At 43.0% G+C, this 12,609-nt stretch overlaps 2 protein-coding genes across 2 annotated transcripts; one reads left to right on the top strand and one right to left on the bottom strand.

The window, feature by feature from the left end:
- Positions 1-289: 289 nt before the first annotated feature.
- Positions 290-2,498, bottom strand: LOC119690412 (solute carrier family 35 member E1 homolog). Its single transcript, XM_038105405.2, has 2 exons — positions 2,043-2,498; positions 290-1,000 (listed from the first exon to the last, which is right to left on the bottom strand). The coding sequence occupies exons 1-2, from the start codon at positions 2,317-2,319 to the stop codon at positions 396-398; spliced, it is 882 nt and encodes a 293-aa protein (XP_037961333.2). The 5' UTR covers positions 2,320-2,498; the 3' UTR covers positions 290-395.
- Positions 2,499-2,969: 471 nt separating this feature from the next.
- On the top strand, positions 2,970-8,537 carry LOC119690411 (palmitoyltransferase ZDHHC9). The gene is made up of 5 exons (XM_038105404.2): positions 2,970-3,264; positions 4,521-5,381; positions 5,469-5,617; positions 7,861-7,979; positions 8,183-8,537. Exons 2-5 carry the CDS (start codon positions 4,623-4,625, stop codon positions 8,416-8,418), a joined length of 1,263 nt encoding a protein of 420 aa, XP_037961332.2. The 5' UTR covers positions 2,970-3,264; positions 4,521-4,622; the 3' UTR covers positions 8,419-8,537.
- Positions 8,538-12,609: the final 4,072 nt, after the last annotated feature.

Raw genomic sequence — 12,609 nt, forward strand, 5'->3', positions numbered from 1 at the left:
TGCGTATACCAAAAGAAAGAATTTTGTCGATTTAGTCAATGCAGCTTTCAGTCAAATAGGGCCAGTGAACAAGGTTGACCACCTCTTGTTGTTAATGATTTTAGTGACTTCGCTAGAGGAGAGATATTAACAGTAAGGATGTAGGTCATTGTAGGTTGTAGACATTACCTTGTCAAGGAGTGTTTATCTGGGCAACAACTACTATTACTACTATACATAAAGTATTAATTACTGGAAATAACCAATTAAGTACTCCTATCAGGCATAAGTAAAATAAAAAAATCCAAAATAACATTTGTAAATAAATTATATTTTATCATATAAAACATTTGAGTATACTATCATTAGAACAATTCAATTCGGCTAATAATTATAGCTAAGTATGTGTGCGGCGGTCACACGGGCAGCAGCGGGCGCGCGGCGGCGGGCGCGGCCTTGGCGCGGTTGTAGAGCAGCACGCCTGCCGCGGCCAGCGCCATGCCCGCCACGTTGAGCGGCGGCGCGGGGTTGCGCAGCAGCAGCAGCGACGCCGCCACCACCGCCACGCGCTTGGCCGCCGACGCCACGCCGTACGCCAGCGGCGACACGCGCGCCAGCACGCCCAGCGCCGCCAGCGCCTGCAGCCACGCCAGCAGCGCGTCCGCCGCCAGCAGCCCGGCCGCGCGCGCCGACCACTCGCCCGCCAGCAGCGCCGGCGCGTCCGCCAGCAGCCAGGGCGGCAGCAGCGCCGCGCCCGCCAGCACGCTCAGCGCCCGCAGCAGCTGCAGCGGGCGCGGCGCCGCCGTCAGCGCGCGCTTGCTGTACAGGTGCTGCGCGGCCAGCAGCGCCGCGGCGCCCAGCGCGGCCGCCAGCCCGCCCGCGTCCGCCCCCAGCTCCGTGAGCGACGCCAGCGCCACGCCCGCCGCGATGAGCGCCAGCGCGCCCAGCACGCGCCGCGGCGCCGCCACGCCCCACACCGCCCACTGCAGCAGCGCCGTCCACAGCGGCGTCGTCGCCTTCACTGCAGGGACACCCACCAGCCTCATTTATCATATCAGTGTGTAATACAGTGGTGTGTGTCTAAGTTTGATATTGGAAAAGACACCTGCAGGGTGGATGAATGCTTTTTATCAGCTCTGTATAATAAAGCTGTGCTGTTCTTCATAGTTAGATTCAGTCTGTAATTGTCCACTGCTGGACCAACTCTCTCACCAAAAGGACATTGAAAACTGTATGGAAGAAATCAGCATAGGTAATGCTAGATCATATTATTATTATTTAAACTAACAGCATAATTATCCTACTTCCTACTAATATAATAAATGTGAAAGTTTGTTAGCATGGATGGATGTTTGTTACTCTACTATGAAAGAGTAAAAAGCACTGACGAGTACCCCTACTCTTGAAAGGCAATGTTTTGCATCTGTCTTGCGTTCCCAAAATTAAAACTATCATAACTTCCTTCAAAAGTGTTTTGTGTAAAAATATAATTATTTTCAGCAATGTAATGCCTACTTTTAAAACCTAGAAACAAGAACATAAAGGTTACAATTTAGAAGTTACTTTGAAAAAAGGAAAAAAGACTGTTTCTGGCAGAAACTAAAGTAAATTCCACATTCTAGGTACTAGGATCTTGGTGTTAGGTGTGCTAAAATAGGCATTACCTAGCTGAAAATATTTGTATTTTTACTATTTGAAAAAAAAGATTTTGAATAGAAGTTATGATGGTTTTAATGTTGAGAACGTAGGACAGACGCAATACAAGAGTAGGGGTCTTGCAAGAGTAGGGGTACAGAAGAAAGTCAGGAACCAAACTGTTAATCACATAATATAATTAAAACTTTACAGTAGTTATTGTATGAATAGGTGCTATGCATGTGAATTTTGATAGGCAGATTCGAAACAGTCTGGTTACTAACTATGTGCCTTCGTATTATACTTGGCATCTTTGGAAAGGACAGTATACAGCAAAGAATGGGTGCCTGAAACTTGAGTTGATGTGTAGTGAATAGAAGTAGCGTCGTATGCTGTGCGGGTGCGGGTGCTCGGGGGAGGTGCGGTACCTGTGTGCGCGTAGGACACGGGCATGCGCCAGATGGCGACCTGCGACAGCAGCATGGCGCCGAGCTTGGCGCCGGCCAGCGGCAGCAGCGCGCGCGTGTAGCCGGGCGGGGCCGCGCGCCGCTCCCACAGCGCCGACAGCGCCGCCGCCGCCGCCAGCTGCGCCAGCGTGGCCGTCAGCGGCCGCGGCAGCTCCTGCAGCAGCAGCTTGCCCACCACGTTGCTGGCGGCGCTCAGCAGGTACCACGCGCCCACCAGCGCGCCCACCACCCAGCCCATGCCCGCGCTCCGCTACCGAGACCGCAACATTACGTAGCACCGCTGATATATTCAAAACGCAAAAATACTTTATGTATTACTATTCCAAGCGTTTTCATCTAAAATAAACACGTCTCACATCACGTCACTAACACATTATTTTGACAATGACAATTTGTGACGTTTCAATCAAATAGTGGCTGTCTTCTGTCAATCTGTCATACATTACGTACACAGAACAGATAGGTAAATAAAAAGATCAAAGGCTTTGAAATTTTGGAACACTTTTAAAAACGATGATTAGCTCGAGAGAACCGTCTATAATAGTACAGTACAAGACTTGATCTTTCAGCTTCTTAATTCTTCCATGCCTAATAATAATATAATTAATAGTTACCAGGATATACTTTAGTCAAGGACTACACATCAGTTGTAGACTTTTACGGAACCCTCAGTGAAGGAGTCAAGGAGTCCAAGTCCAACTCGCACTAAAACGTTTTTTTTTGTCCATAATTATGTCGACCATAAAAGTAATAAACTCGACACAATAATCTAATCCTATATTTTCTTTGTGTGAGAGATGGTAGATACTCGACTGAACAAGACAATGGTGATATGTTATTATACTGAGAATGGGGTTAGAGCCTCACACAGAGTATAATCAAATTTGATAAATCGAAACTGCTCTGTGTTCAAAAAAATCATGAGTTGAGAAAGTTTCTACAGTGTTTTTACAAGTTTTTAGTTATTTATTTTTGAACTTAGGTGATAATTATACAGTTAACGCACAAAATATTACTTCCAATATCGGTGTTGATATAAAAGCCACAACATTATTTCAGTGAAATACAAAAAGTTGAAGATTTTAAGTTGTATGTAGATACTTAAAGTATCATTAGTGTAATTTCTGTATGAATATTTGCAAGATTATCGTGTCGCAAGCGCTTCCAGACTTGTTTTAACATTGTAAGTATAGAAGTAAATCTTAAGGGGCTCACTATGACATCACGCGACTGTTGCACACGTCTCAATGTTCATGATTGTTATCGTCATTATTGTTATCATCTCTATCGTGATTCGTAACTTGTAAGCAACCAATTCGCTATTTTCGATCACATATTCACATAGTAACATTCAAAGTTATGATTATGAAATTTATGAATGCATTATTCTATAATTTTACTAGGTATTAATAGAGCATATTTGTTATTGTTAATAAAATAATGATTCAGTGTAGAGGGTAAAGTAGCTGTCAAAGACTCGATAGGACCTGGTAGAGGAGCCTGTAGTATTGGGGTAGTGTGCTGCAGTAGGGTTGGTACGTGACGGTGGACCATCTCTACTGGGGACCGCAATAAGCTGTCAATCACAATCTAGTTTAAAGACTTGATTTTAGAATAGAATAGAATACTCTTTATTTTGCACCATAAAAGAAAACATTACAAAATCACCACTTATATAAGTAAAACGTAGTACAAAAAAGGCAGTCTTATTGCTTAAAGCAATCTCTAACCTTTGGATGGAAGAGACAATTTTAACATCATTAATTTGATTTTATATTTTCCTTCTCAAATTTGAGTTTAATTGAATGTTTAAGTTTTAACAGCAACTGTACATCCAGCATTGCCTATTGAAGCTGTAGAACACTCAGCAGAGTTCCTTATCTTGGCTGCTGCAGGTGTGACATTGCCTTTACACTCAATGTTGCTGCTTGTGTGATAGTTAGTTGGTTAAGGACTGTAATAAACAATGATTTTCTATTATTTTTCCTCTCAAGCATCTCCAAACTTTATGAGTTACAACAAAAATATAGGTAATAAGTGAAAATACAAATACATAATACTTACACACAGTATACAGTAGAATTTACAGACTCAAAATGAGCATTTTAACTATTATTTTATTGAGATTTTTATAAATAAAAAAAAAATGTTTTCAGACATTCATATTGTACAAAATTATCTTGATAAATCTATCTTTTATTGAGTTGCTTAGGGCGCCTTCAAATTAGTCGCTAAGTGTCGCGCGGCTGCAGCGCTGCTGCAGCGCTGCAGCCGCGCTGCTGTCAAAATCGCGCGTCAATAATTTATATGGAATTTAGACAGCAGCGCGGCTGCAGCGCTGCAGCAGCGCTGCAGCCGCGCGACACTTAGCGACTAATTTGAAGGCGCCCTTAAAGTTAGGGCTGAGCATTAGTAAAGCAGAGTAATTGTATATTGCAGAGGGCTCCGGCGGTGAGCGCGGGGCTGGGGGCGCGGGGCGGCGGCGCGCGGGGCAGCGGGGCGCGGGGAGGGCAGGCGGCGCAGGGCGGCGGGGATGCGGGCATGGCGCGGCGGCGCGTGACGCGGCGCTGGGAGGTGTTCGCGGGGCGCAACCGCTTCTGGTGCGACGGGCGGCTGATGACGGCGCCGCACCCCGCCGTGTTCCTGCTCACGCTGGCGCTCATCACGGGCACGTGCGCGCTGCACTTCGCCTTCGACTGCCCGTACCTGGCGGCGCGCGTGTCGCCCGCGCTGCCGGCCGGCGGCGCCGCGCTGGCGCTGCTCACGCTGTCCGCGCTGCTGCGGACCGCGCTGTCGGACCCGGGCATCATCCCGCGCGCGGCGCCGGGCGAGGCGGGCGCGGAGGGCCCCGGCGCGCGCCCCCCGCCCCGCGCGCGCGAGGTGCTGGTGCGCGGCCGCCCCGTGAAGCTCAAGTACTGCTTCACGTGCAAGATGTTCCGGCCGCCGCGCGCCTCGCACTGCTCGCTGTGCGACAACTGCGTGGAGCGGTTCGACCACCACTGCCCGTGGGTGGGCAACTGCGTCGGCCGCCGCAACTACCGCCACTTCTACACGTTCGTGGTGTCGCTGTCGTTCCTGGCCGTGTGGGTGTTCGCGTCGGCCGTGGCGCACCTGGCGCTGCTGGCGCGCGCGGGGGCCGCGGGGGGCGCGGCGGGGGGCGCGGGGCTGGCGGGCGCGCTGCGGGCGAGCCCCGCGTCGGCGCTGGTGGCGGCCGTGAGCTTCCTGTCCGTGTGGTCCGTGCTGGGGCTGGCCGGCTTCCACACCTACCTCGCCTCCACCGACCAGACCACCAACGAAGATGTAACCACCTTTCTATTCCTATATTGTTTTCGAGAATGACTGACATTATAGTGGCATTGTTTTGACGCTGATGCCCTGTTGTTTCAGATCAAGGGTTCGTTCTCGCTGCGGCGCGCGGGCGCGGGGGCGGGCGCGGCGGGGGCGGGGGCGGGCGGGAACCCCTACTCGCGCGGGAACCCCTGCGCCAACTGCTGGCACGTGCTGTGCGGCCCGCTGCCGCCCTCGCTGCTCGACCGGTCAGTACAACATATTGGGATAATTTGCTACATCCTTATTTTAGCTTTTGCCCGCAACTTCGCACTTCCTAAGGACCCTATGTGCCAAGGTTCACGTGACCCCCTAAGTCACTACACTTTCTATTGGTAAACTATTTACCTATGAGTCACCCTGTATACTACACCGGGTGGTTGGTAAGTCGATGTATTCCTTGAAATGGGTTATAGTCAAAGGCATTTCCAGTCGATTGAACCCCATAATGCATTATCCGAAAGTCAACCATTTCTGAGTTATTTAAGTTTTAAGTTTTTTTATAATTTTGCCAAAATTTATGTTTATAAGCCAAATATTAAAAAAACATTGTATTGCATCAGTGACATCCTAGTCAACAAATTATAATCATTAAATGCGCAATATTCAACTTAATTTAAACACAGTGCTTCAAAATAATTTAAACATTAAGAAAATGTTTCAAAAGTTGAAAACAAAAATGCTTAATTAAAAAAGAATTTTATCTGAAAAAATTTCAGGCACTACAGCTTAAAAACATAGTCAGTTTATAAGCTTTAAAAAGACATATTCCAATCTAAAATCGATTAAGGTATGACCAAGATATAGCCAAAACTACTGCATAGGCGGATAACTCTCAGTAGCGAAACAAACAACTTTTGTTCCAATTTAAAGGTAAAAAGTCTTATAACTGGACTTTGTAGAGCTCCGAACCGTTTACTAATTATTGTTCTCCGATAGAGCAGTTCCTCAAAAGCACAGATCGTCGACAAGACTGCTTCACCGAAACAATGCTTGTACGATAACACGTCAGGGGCCGTCCATTAATCACGTGAGGTCGTTTTTCTCATTTTTTGACCCTCCCCTCCCCCCTGGTGATATTTGGTGAGGTTTTGGTCCACACCGCCCTCCCCCCCTCTGGATCACGTGTATTTTTTTGGAAGTCTATGTAAAGGCTATTTTTGACTAGAAAAAATATAACGAAAATTGCGTTTTGAATTGAAAAACATTTATGTGTATTTGCAATAAAATTTATTATTTTAATCCTATAAATCTGTTCAAAATTTCGGTTCTGAAATACCTAGCGCTTTTTGACAAAAAATTAATACACGTGATGTCTAACGAGACCCCCCCCCTCCCCCCTCGAGGTTTTCCGTACCCCCTCCCCCCCCTTTGAGCCTCACGTGATTAATGGACGCCCCTTAGCCGAAAGTACTTTTCAATTATGATTGGTAACACAAAATAATTCTTCACAACCCGGTTCCCCAAAACTACTGTTAATTCGCTGAAAACATGATTGGCCAGCATGTGCCAATAGCACTGTTCGACAATGATTGTTTTAACTTCACCGTGTTCAAACACTGTGCCAAATGTTTTTGCTGAAAAGTTTCACCGAATAGTGTTATAGGAGATGCAATTTGTCGGTTAAACAATTTCACATGCTGTGCAGTTGAAAAGGCATTCTATCGTCGAACCTATCGTCATCGAAAAGTACTTTTGGCTAAGCTTACGCTTTTGGCGTGTTATCGGACAAGCATTATTTCGGTGAAGCAACCTTGTCGTCGATATGTGCTTTTGAGGAACCGCGATATAGGAGAACAATAATTTTTAGTAAACGGTTCAAAGCTCTACAAAGTTCAGTTATAAGACTTTTACCTTAAAATTGGAACAAATCTTGTTCGTTTCCCTACTGAGATTTGTCCGCCTATGTAGTTGTTTTGGCTATATCTTGGTCATACCTTAATCGATTTTAGATTGTAATATGTCATTTTAAACCTTATAAATTGACTATGTTTTTAAGCTATAGTGCCTGAAAATTTTTCAGATAAAATTATTTTTTCATTAAGCATTTTCGTTTTCACCTTTTGAAACATTTTCTTAATGTTTCAATTATTTTGAAGCACTGTGTCCAAATTAAGTTGAATATTGCTAATTCAATGATTATAATTAGTTGACTAGGGTATCACTGATGTAAAACAATCAAAAAAGTATTAATAAAATGGTTAGTTTTTTAAATATTTGGCTTTTAAACATAAATTTTGGCAAAATTATAAAAATAACTCAAAACTTAAATAACTCAGAAATGGTTGAGTTTCGGATAATGCATTATGGGGTTCAATCGACTGGAAATGCTTTCATCTATAACCCATTTGAAGGAATACATCGTCTTTCCAATCATCCTGTATAAGTTATACCCATAGTCTAAAAGCTGTTGTAAAATGCTCAAGTATGTGTGTGTGTGTGTGTGTTGCAGCCGTGGCGTGGTGCCGGGCGAAGAGCTGCCGCCGCAGTTCGTGGTGACGGTGTGCCCCGCGCCCGCCCCCGCCCCCGCGCCACCCGCCGCGCCGCCGCTCACGCCCGCCGCCGCCAACGGTACTCTACCATACATCACCCAATAACTTGTTTACTTCCACTGCTCGGCATTCCACAAAAATAATTATTGTTAATGTAAAAGTTAAAGTAAGGCCCCTGACCCTACTTTCATGTCTTAAATATAATTAAATAGTGAGATTTAAAAAAAATACTATCCTACAATGTGTGTGCGTGGCATGTTTCTGACGTGTGTGTGTTTGCAGGCGCGCTGAGCTCGCACCGGCACGCGTACATGAACCACAGCCTGGACCTCGACCTGCAGGAGCTGTGCGTGGGCGCGGGGGCCGCAGGGGCGGGGGGCGCGGGGGCCGGGGGGCTGAGCGCCTCGCGCCTGCGCCTGCTGCAGGACACCACCATGATCGACGCCGCGCTGGACCTGGACGAGCCGGAGCCGCCCTCCGCGGCCCCCGCGGCCCCTGCGGCCCCCGCGCGCGCGTGACCCCGCCCCCGCGCGTGACGCCCCCGCCGCCGCGCGCCGCGCCATCTAGCGCGAGCGAACATCGTTGTACAGACTAACTAGTTATAAAGTTGTGTTTACAATAAATTTTATTGTTAAGATGGGATTGTTTTTATTGCCTCAGAGCGACCACTAAACTACTGCTACTGATGATACGCCGCATTTTATTTCATGTAATTCAAGTGACAATCGCTATGGCGTAAAAGTGTTCGGAGGTGGAGACCGCGACTAGGCAAACGTAGTGTAGGTCACCCTCCGGCTAGATGGGATGACGACTTGTGAAAGGTTGGTAATGATTGGATGCGCAAAGCTATACCTAGATCGCATCCTGTGGCGTGTTTTGGGAGAGGCCTACGTCAAGCAGTGAACTGATATAGGCCGATGATGATGATGACATGACACTAGGGATTCCCGATTAGAAATAATCTGAATCGATCTTCTGGTAGATCGGTTCACGGCAATACGATCTACCGATTTTGACGTGAATATGATGAACGTCTATGGTTTTGGTAAGGGATCTATGAAAGTTGAATCCCCAAAAAATGGGCATCACCGTTTTCGTTATATCTTTTGAGAGCTGGAGAGCTAAGTTTCCAAAGAAAACAAATAAGTAAGAACAGTATGGCCTTGTGGGGGGTAAAGGGGAGCTTCCCGCCATTTTGAGATCATTTGGCTGAAAACCAAGATTTGTAATTAACGTAACTTTTTGTCGCGAATTCATAAAACTATTTATATGAGTAAACGCGAATATCTGAACTGTTAATAACCGTGACTAGTGCAAACATACTAATCACGGTGACGAACTGAATATGGGATATATCATAAACAATTTAGTTACTTAATATCACGCACACGTGATGACCGATCAGTCTAATAACCTGATCGTCTGAATGTCAAGGATAATCCTGATGTTCTTAGGGGTTTCACCCCAGTGGCCTCCAACCTCCCCTATAGCTACCCCGTGCCTCGCTAGCATAGGGTTGTTCCCTGGGACTGATCACATGGGATTGTTTCCCTAGCTTCTTACACTGATCACATGGGATTGTTTCCCCTGGCGCACTGAATATATTATTATAACTAATCTATCTATTATCACACGGTACGGGTACGGTATGTACCTCCTTTAAACCTTACATTACCTCCTTAGTTTCCTTACTCATTATAAACACAATTGGTACATAAAGAATTCAAGTGTAGGGGAGACCGGGGACAAAAGTAACAGTTTGCATCTTCTGTCTGATTTCTCGTTATTAATAACATTTACGATAAAATAAATATAGTCACATAAAACTTTCGTATATAGTCTACAAATATCTATTATTACTTTACTTAATACATCTCGAATTTTAGTATTTCTAAGGCCTCAAAAAAAAAAGGGAAATCGTTACTTTCGACCCCATGGTCAGGACGAAAGTAACAAGGCATGGGTCGAAAGTAACAACCCATAAATTCTGCCCAATGTTATGAATACGATTCAAAAGAAAGAACAAAAAAAACAATCAAATTATTTAGTTAAGAAAAGTTCTTAAAAAACTATCGAAACTAAAAAAAACTTATGACTTATTGACAAAACAAAAAAAACTTCTTAATATAAACTGTAAATGAGATCCATCATTTAAACTGACTAACTGATAAGAAGTTGTTTTATTTGTGCCATAATATACAATATTATGACACAAATATCTGATCAAAACAACAAAAAATAAAATTTTATAATGTGACATGGCAAACTTACGTAAGTAATTCGTTACTTTTGTCCTGCCGCGAGCTGTTACTTTTGTACCCATCCCCATTTTTGAAATATCAGGCGAAATAACTTTAAAACAGCACGTGTTATCCGAAAACATTACGACAAAATCTGCACTAAAGTCATTAAGTATGTTGCTACAATAATAAGTCCAGTTTTGTCCTATATTATAAATTTATGCATTGAACATGGCATTTTTCCGACAGATTTAAAAATATCAATTGTTAAACCATTGTTTAAAAAAGTTGACCGAGAACAAATGGGATATTACAGGCCTGTAGCTTTGATACCCATTTTTTCAAAAATATTCGAAAAGGTCATATATAAATGCATTTATAGCTACTTTGAAAAACATGACCTATTTGCATCTGAACAAGCTGGCTTTCGAAAAAATAAAAATATTAATTTGACAATTTATAATTTTCTTATGACAGTTACAAACAAACTTGACAAAAAGCAATTAGTAACTGCTTTATATATGGACTTGACAAAAGCGTTTGATTACGTTGATCATGACATATTATCGAGGAAACTCTTTTCATACGGAGTTAGAGGAAATGTTCTAGATTTAATAAAATCATATCTTTATAATAGAAAGCAACAAACAAAAATTACTAGACTTAACAAAACAAATAAGACAGTTACAGAATATGCATCGACTCTTAGAACTGTCAAATATGGTGTCCCGCAAGGAAGTGTTCTAGGGCCACTTCTCTTCCTTATTTATATCAATGATTTTCCCAAGGCTATCGGTTATCCTGTAGTTCTGTTTGCTGATGACAGTACAGTCGTGTACACGGGTAATAATTCAAAAGACATTGAAAATAACATAAATAATAATTTAGTCGATATAATTAATTGGCTGACATTGAATAATTTAATCTTAAATATAGACAAATCTAATATAATGACATTTAAAAATAATTATACTAATAAATCTAATGATCTAAATATTACACATAATGGGAAATCACTGACGTCTATAAGTAGTACTAAATTCTTAGGACTTCAGATAGACTCCCACCTAACATGGAAAGACCAAATTGAAATAGTTTGTACAAAGTTAAATAGATTTTCTTACGCACTATACATTCTATCTAAAGTAGTTAGACAGGCTACAGTATTGACTGCATATTACGCTTACGTAGCATCCACTCTTCGATATGGTCTTATATTTTGGGGCAATTCAACAGATAAGGAAAGAGTATTTGTAGCACAGAAAAGATGTATCCGTGCTATATGTAGGCTAAAAAGAAGAGATAGTTGCAAACCCTATTTCAATAAGCTGTCAATTCTCACATTACCGTCGTTGTACATCTTAGAAATTTCCTTATTTGTAAAAAACAATCTTAATCTTTTTAATACATATAGAAGTGAAAGATACAAATATAAGGTCAGTGCATTTTCGAGAGCAACAACGCTCTTCGATAAAAGTGTATACGGGATGGCTACTAGAATTTTTAATAATATCCCCAAAGAAATAAGAGAGACTGATGATGTAGATTTGTTTAAACATAAACTAAATAAACTTCTAGTAGCCAAAACATACTATAGTATAGATGAATTTTTTAATGACAAATTTTAATGTAAATACCTACTGACATGCATGTTTATTATTTACTAATATTTTTTTTATTATTATTTAGGTATATCTTTGACATTTACAATTTTATTCTCAGACATGCATGTTTTCACACTAATAATATGTTTGCACGCCCTACAAGGGTAGAATGTAGCAGGTCTTCTCTGTTTTTCTGTAACATCTTTGTGTACCTACGTTCATGCAAATAAATGATTTTGATTTTGATTTTGATTTTGAAAAAAACAATTTATGACATCCTACAGACAATCTTATAATGAATCAATGAACAAATAGTCATATGGTTCTTGGCATCTGAATTCTACGTAAACACTAAATGAATAAACACCAAAAAACTTACTTTTGGTGTGTAAAATCACGAAATGCTCACTAAAACAACCTTGCACCGCGGCACGGGCGCGGAAAATGATATCATGCGCGGGGGGCATCGCATGCTAACTACCAGCTGTAGCTTGGGACGTTAAGGCTATTGGGGAAGTCCACAGAGTCTTTGTTACTTTCTACCCGCTGTTACTTTTGTCCCCGGTCTCCCCTATAACTTATCAATCATAAACGAGAGATAAAAGGTAAGTAGAAAGTGACGACACTGATATCTCCCTCTCTCTCCGTCTGCGCACCGCGGCTGCTCACAAAAAGGTGAAAAGCCCTCACGCGCTGCTCGCTTACGTGGATATTATCGTCTACCCTCAACTCGCCGATATTAATATTAAGGCTTCTACACTCAGAATAATTATCTTGATTATTCTGTGAGTCGAAATCGGTACAATTCACGATAATTCGGGACACTTTTGACTCGGATTATGCTACAGTATTGATGTTGGTTTTA

This window comes from Plutella xylostella, chromosome 22 (assembly GCF_932276165.1).
Source record: "Plutella xylostella chromosome 22, ilPluXylo3.1, whole genome shotgun sequence".
Lineage (NCBI taxonomy): Eukaryota > Metazoa > Arthropoda > Insecta > Lepidoptera > Plutellidae > Plutella > Plutella xylostella.

What these genes read in the sequence shown, in the direction of transcription:
- LOC119690412 (XM_038105405.2), bottom strand. Translation starts at nt 2,319, where the DNA reads ATGGGCTGGGTGGTGGGCGCGCTGGTGGGCGCGTGGTACCTGCTGAGC. An exon ending in CGTGTCCTACGCGCACACAG is followed by an intron (nt 1,001 to 2,042) that starts GTACCGCACCTC and finishes GTGTCCCTGCAG; the next exon opens with TGAAGGCGACGACGCCGCTG.
- LOC119690411 (XM_038105404.2), top strand. Translation starts at nt 4,623, where the DNA reads ATGGCGCGGCGGCGCGTGACGCGGCGCTGGGAGGTGTTCGCGGGGCGC. An exon ending in ACCAGACCACCAACGAAGAT is followed by an intron (nt 5,382 to 5,468) that starts GTAACCACCTTT and finishes CTGTTGTTTCAG; the next exon opens with ATCAAGGGTTCGTTCTCGCT. An exon ending in CCGCCCTCGCTGCTCGACCG is followed by an intron (nt 5,618 to 7,860) that starts GTCAGTACAACA and finishes TGTGTGTTGCAG; the next exon opens with CCGTGGCGTGGTGCCGGGCG.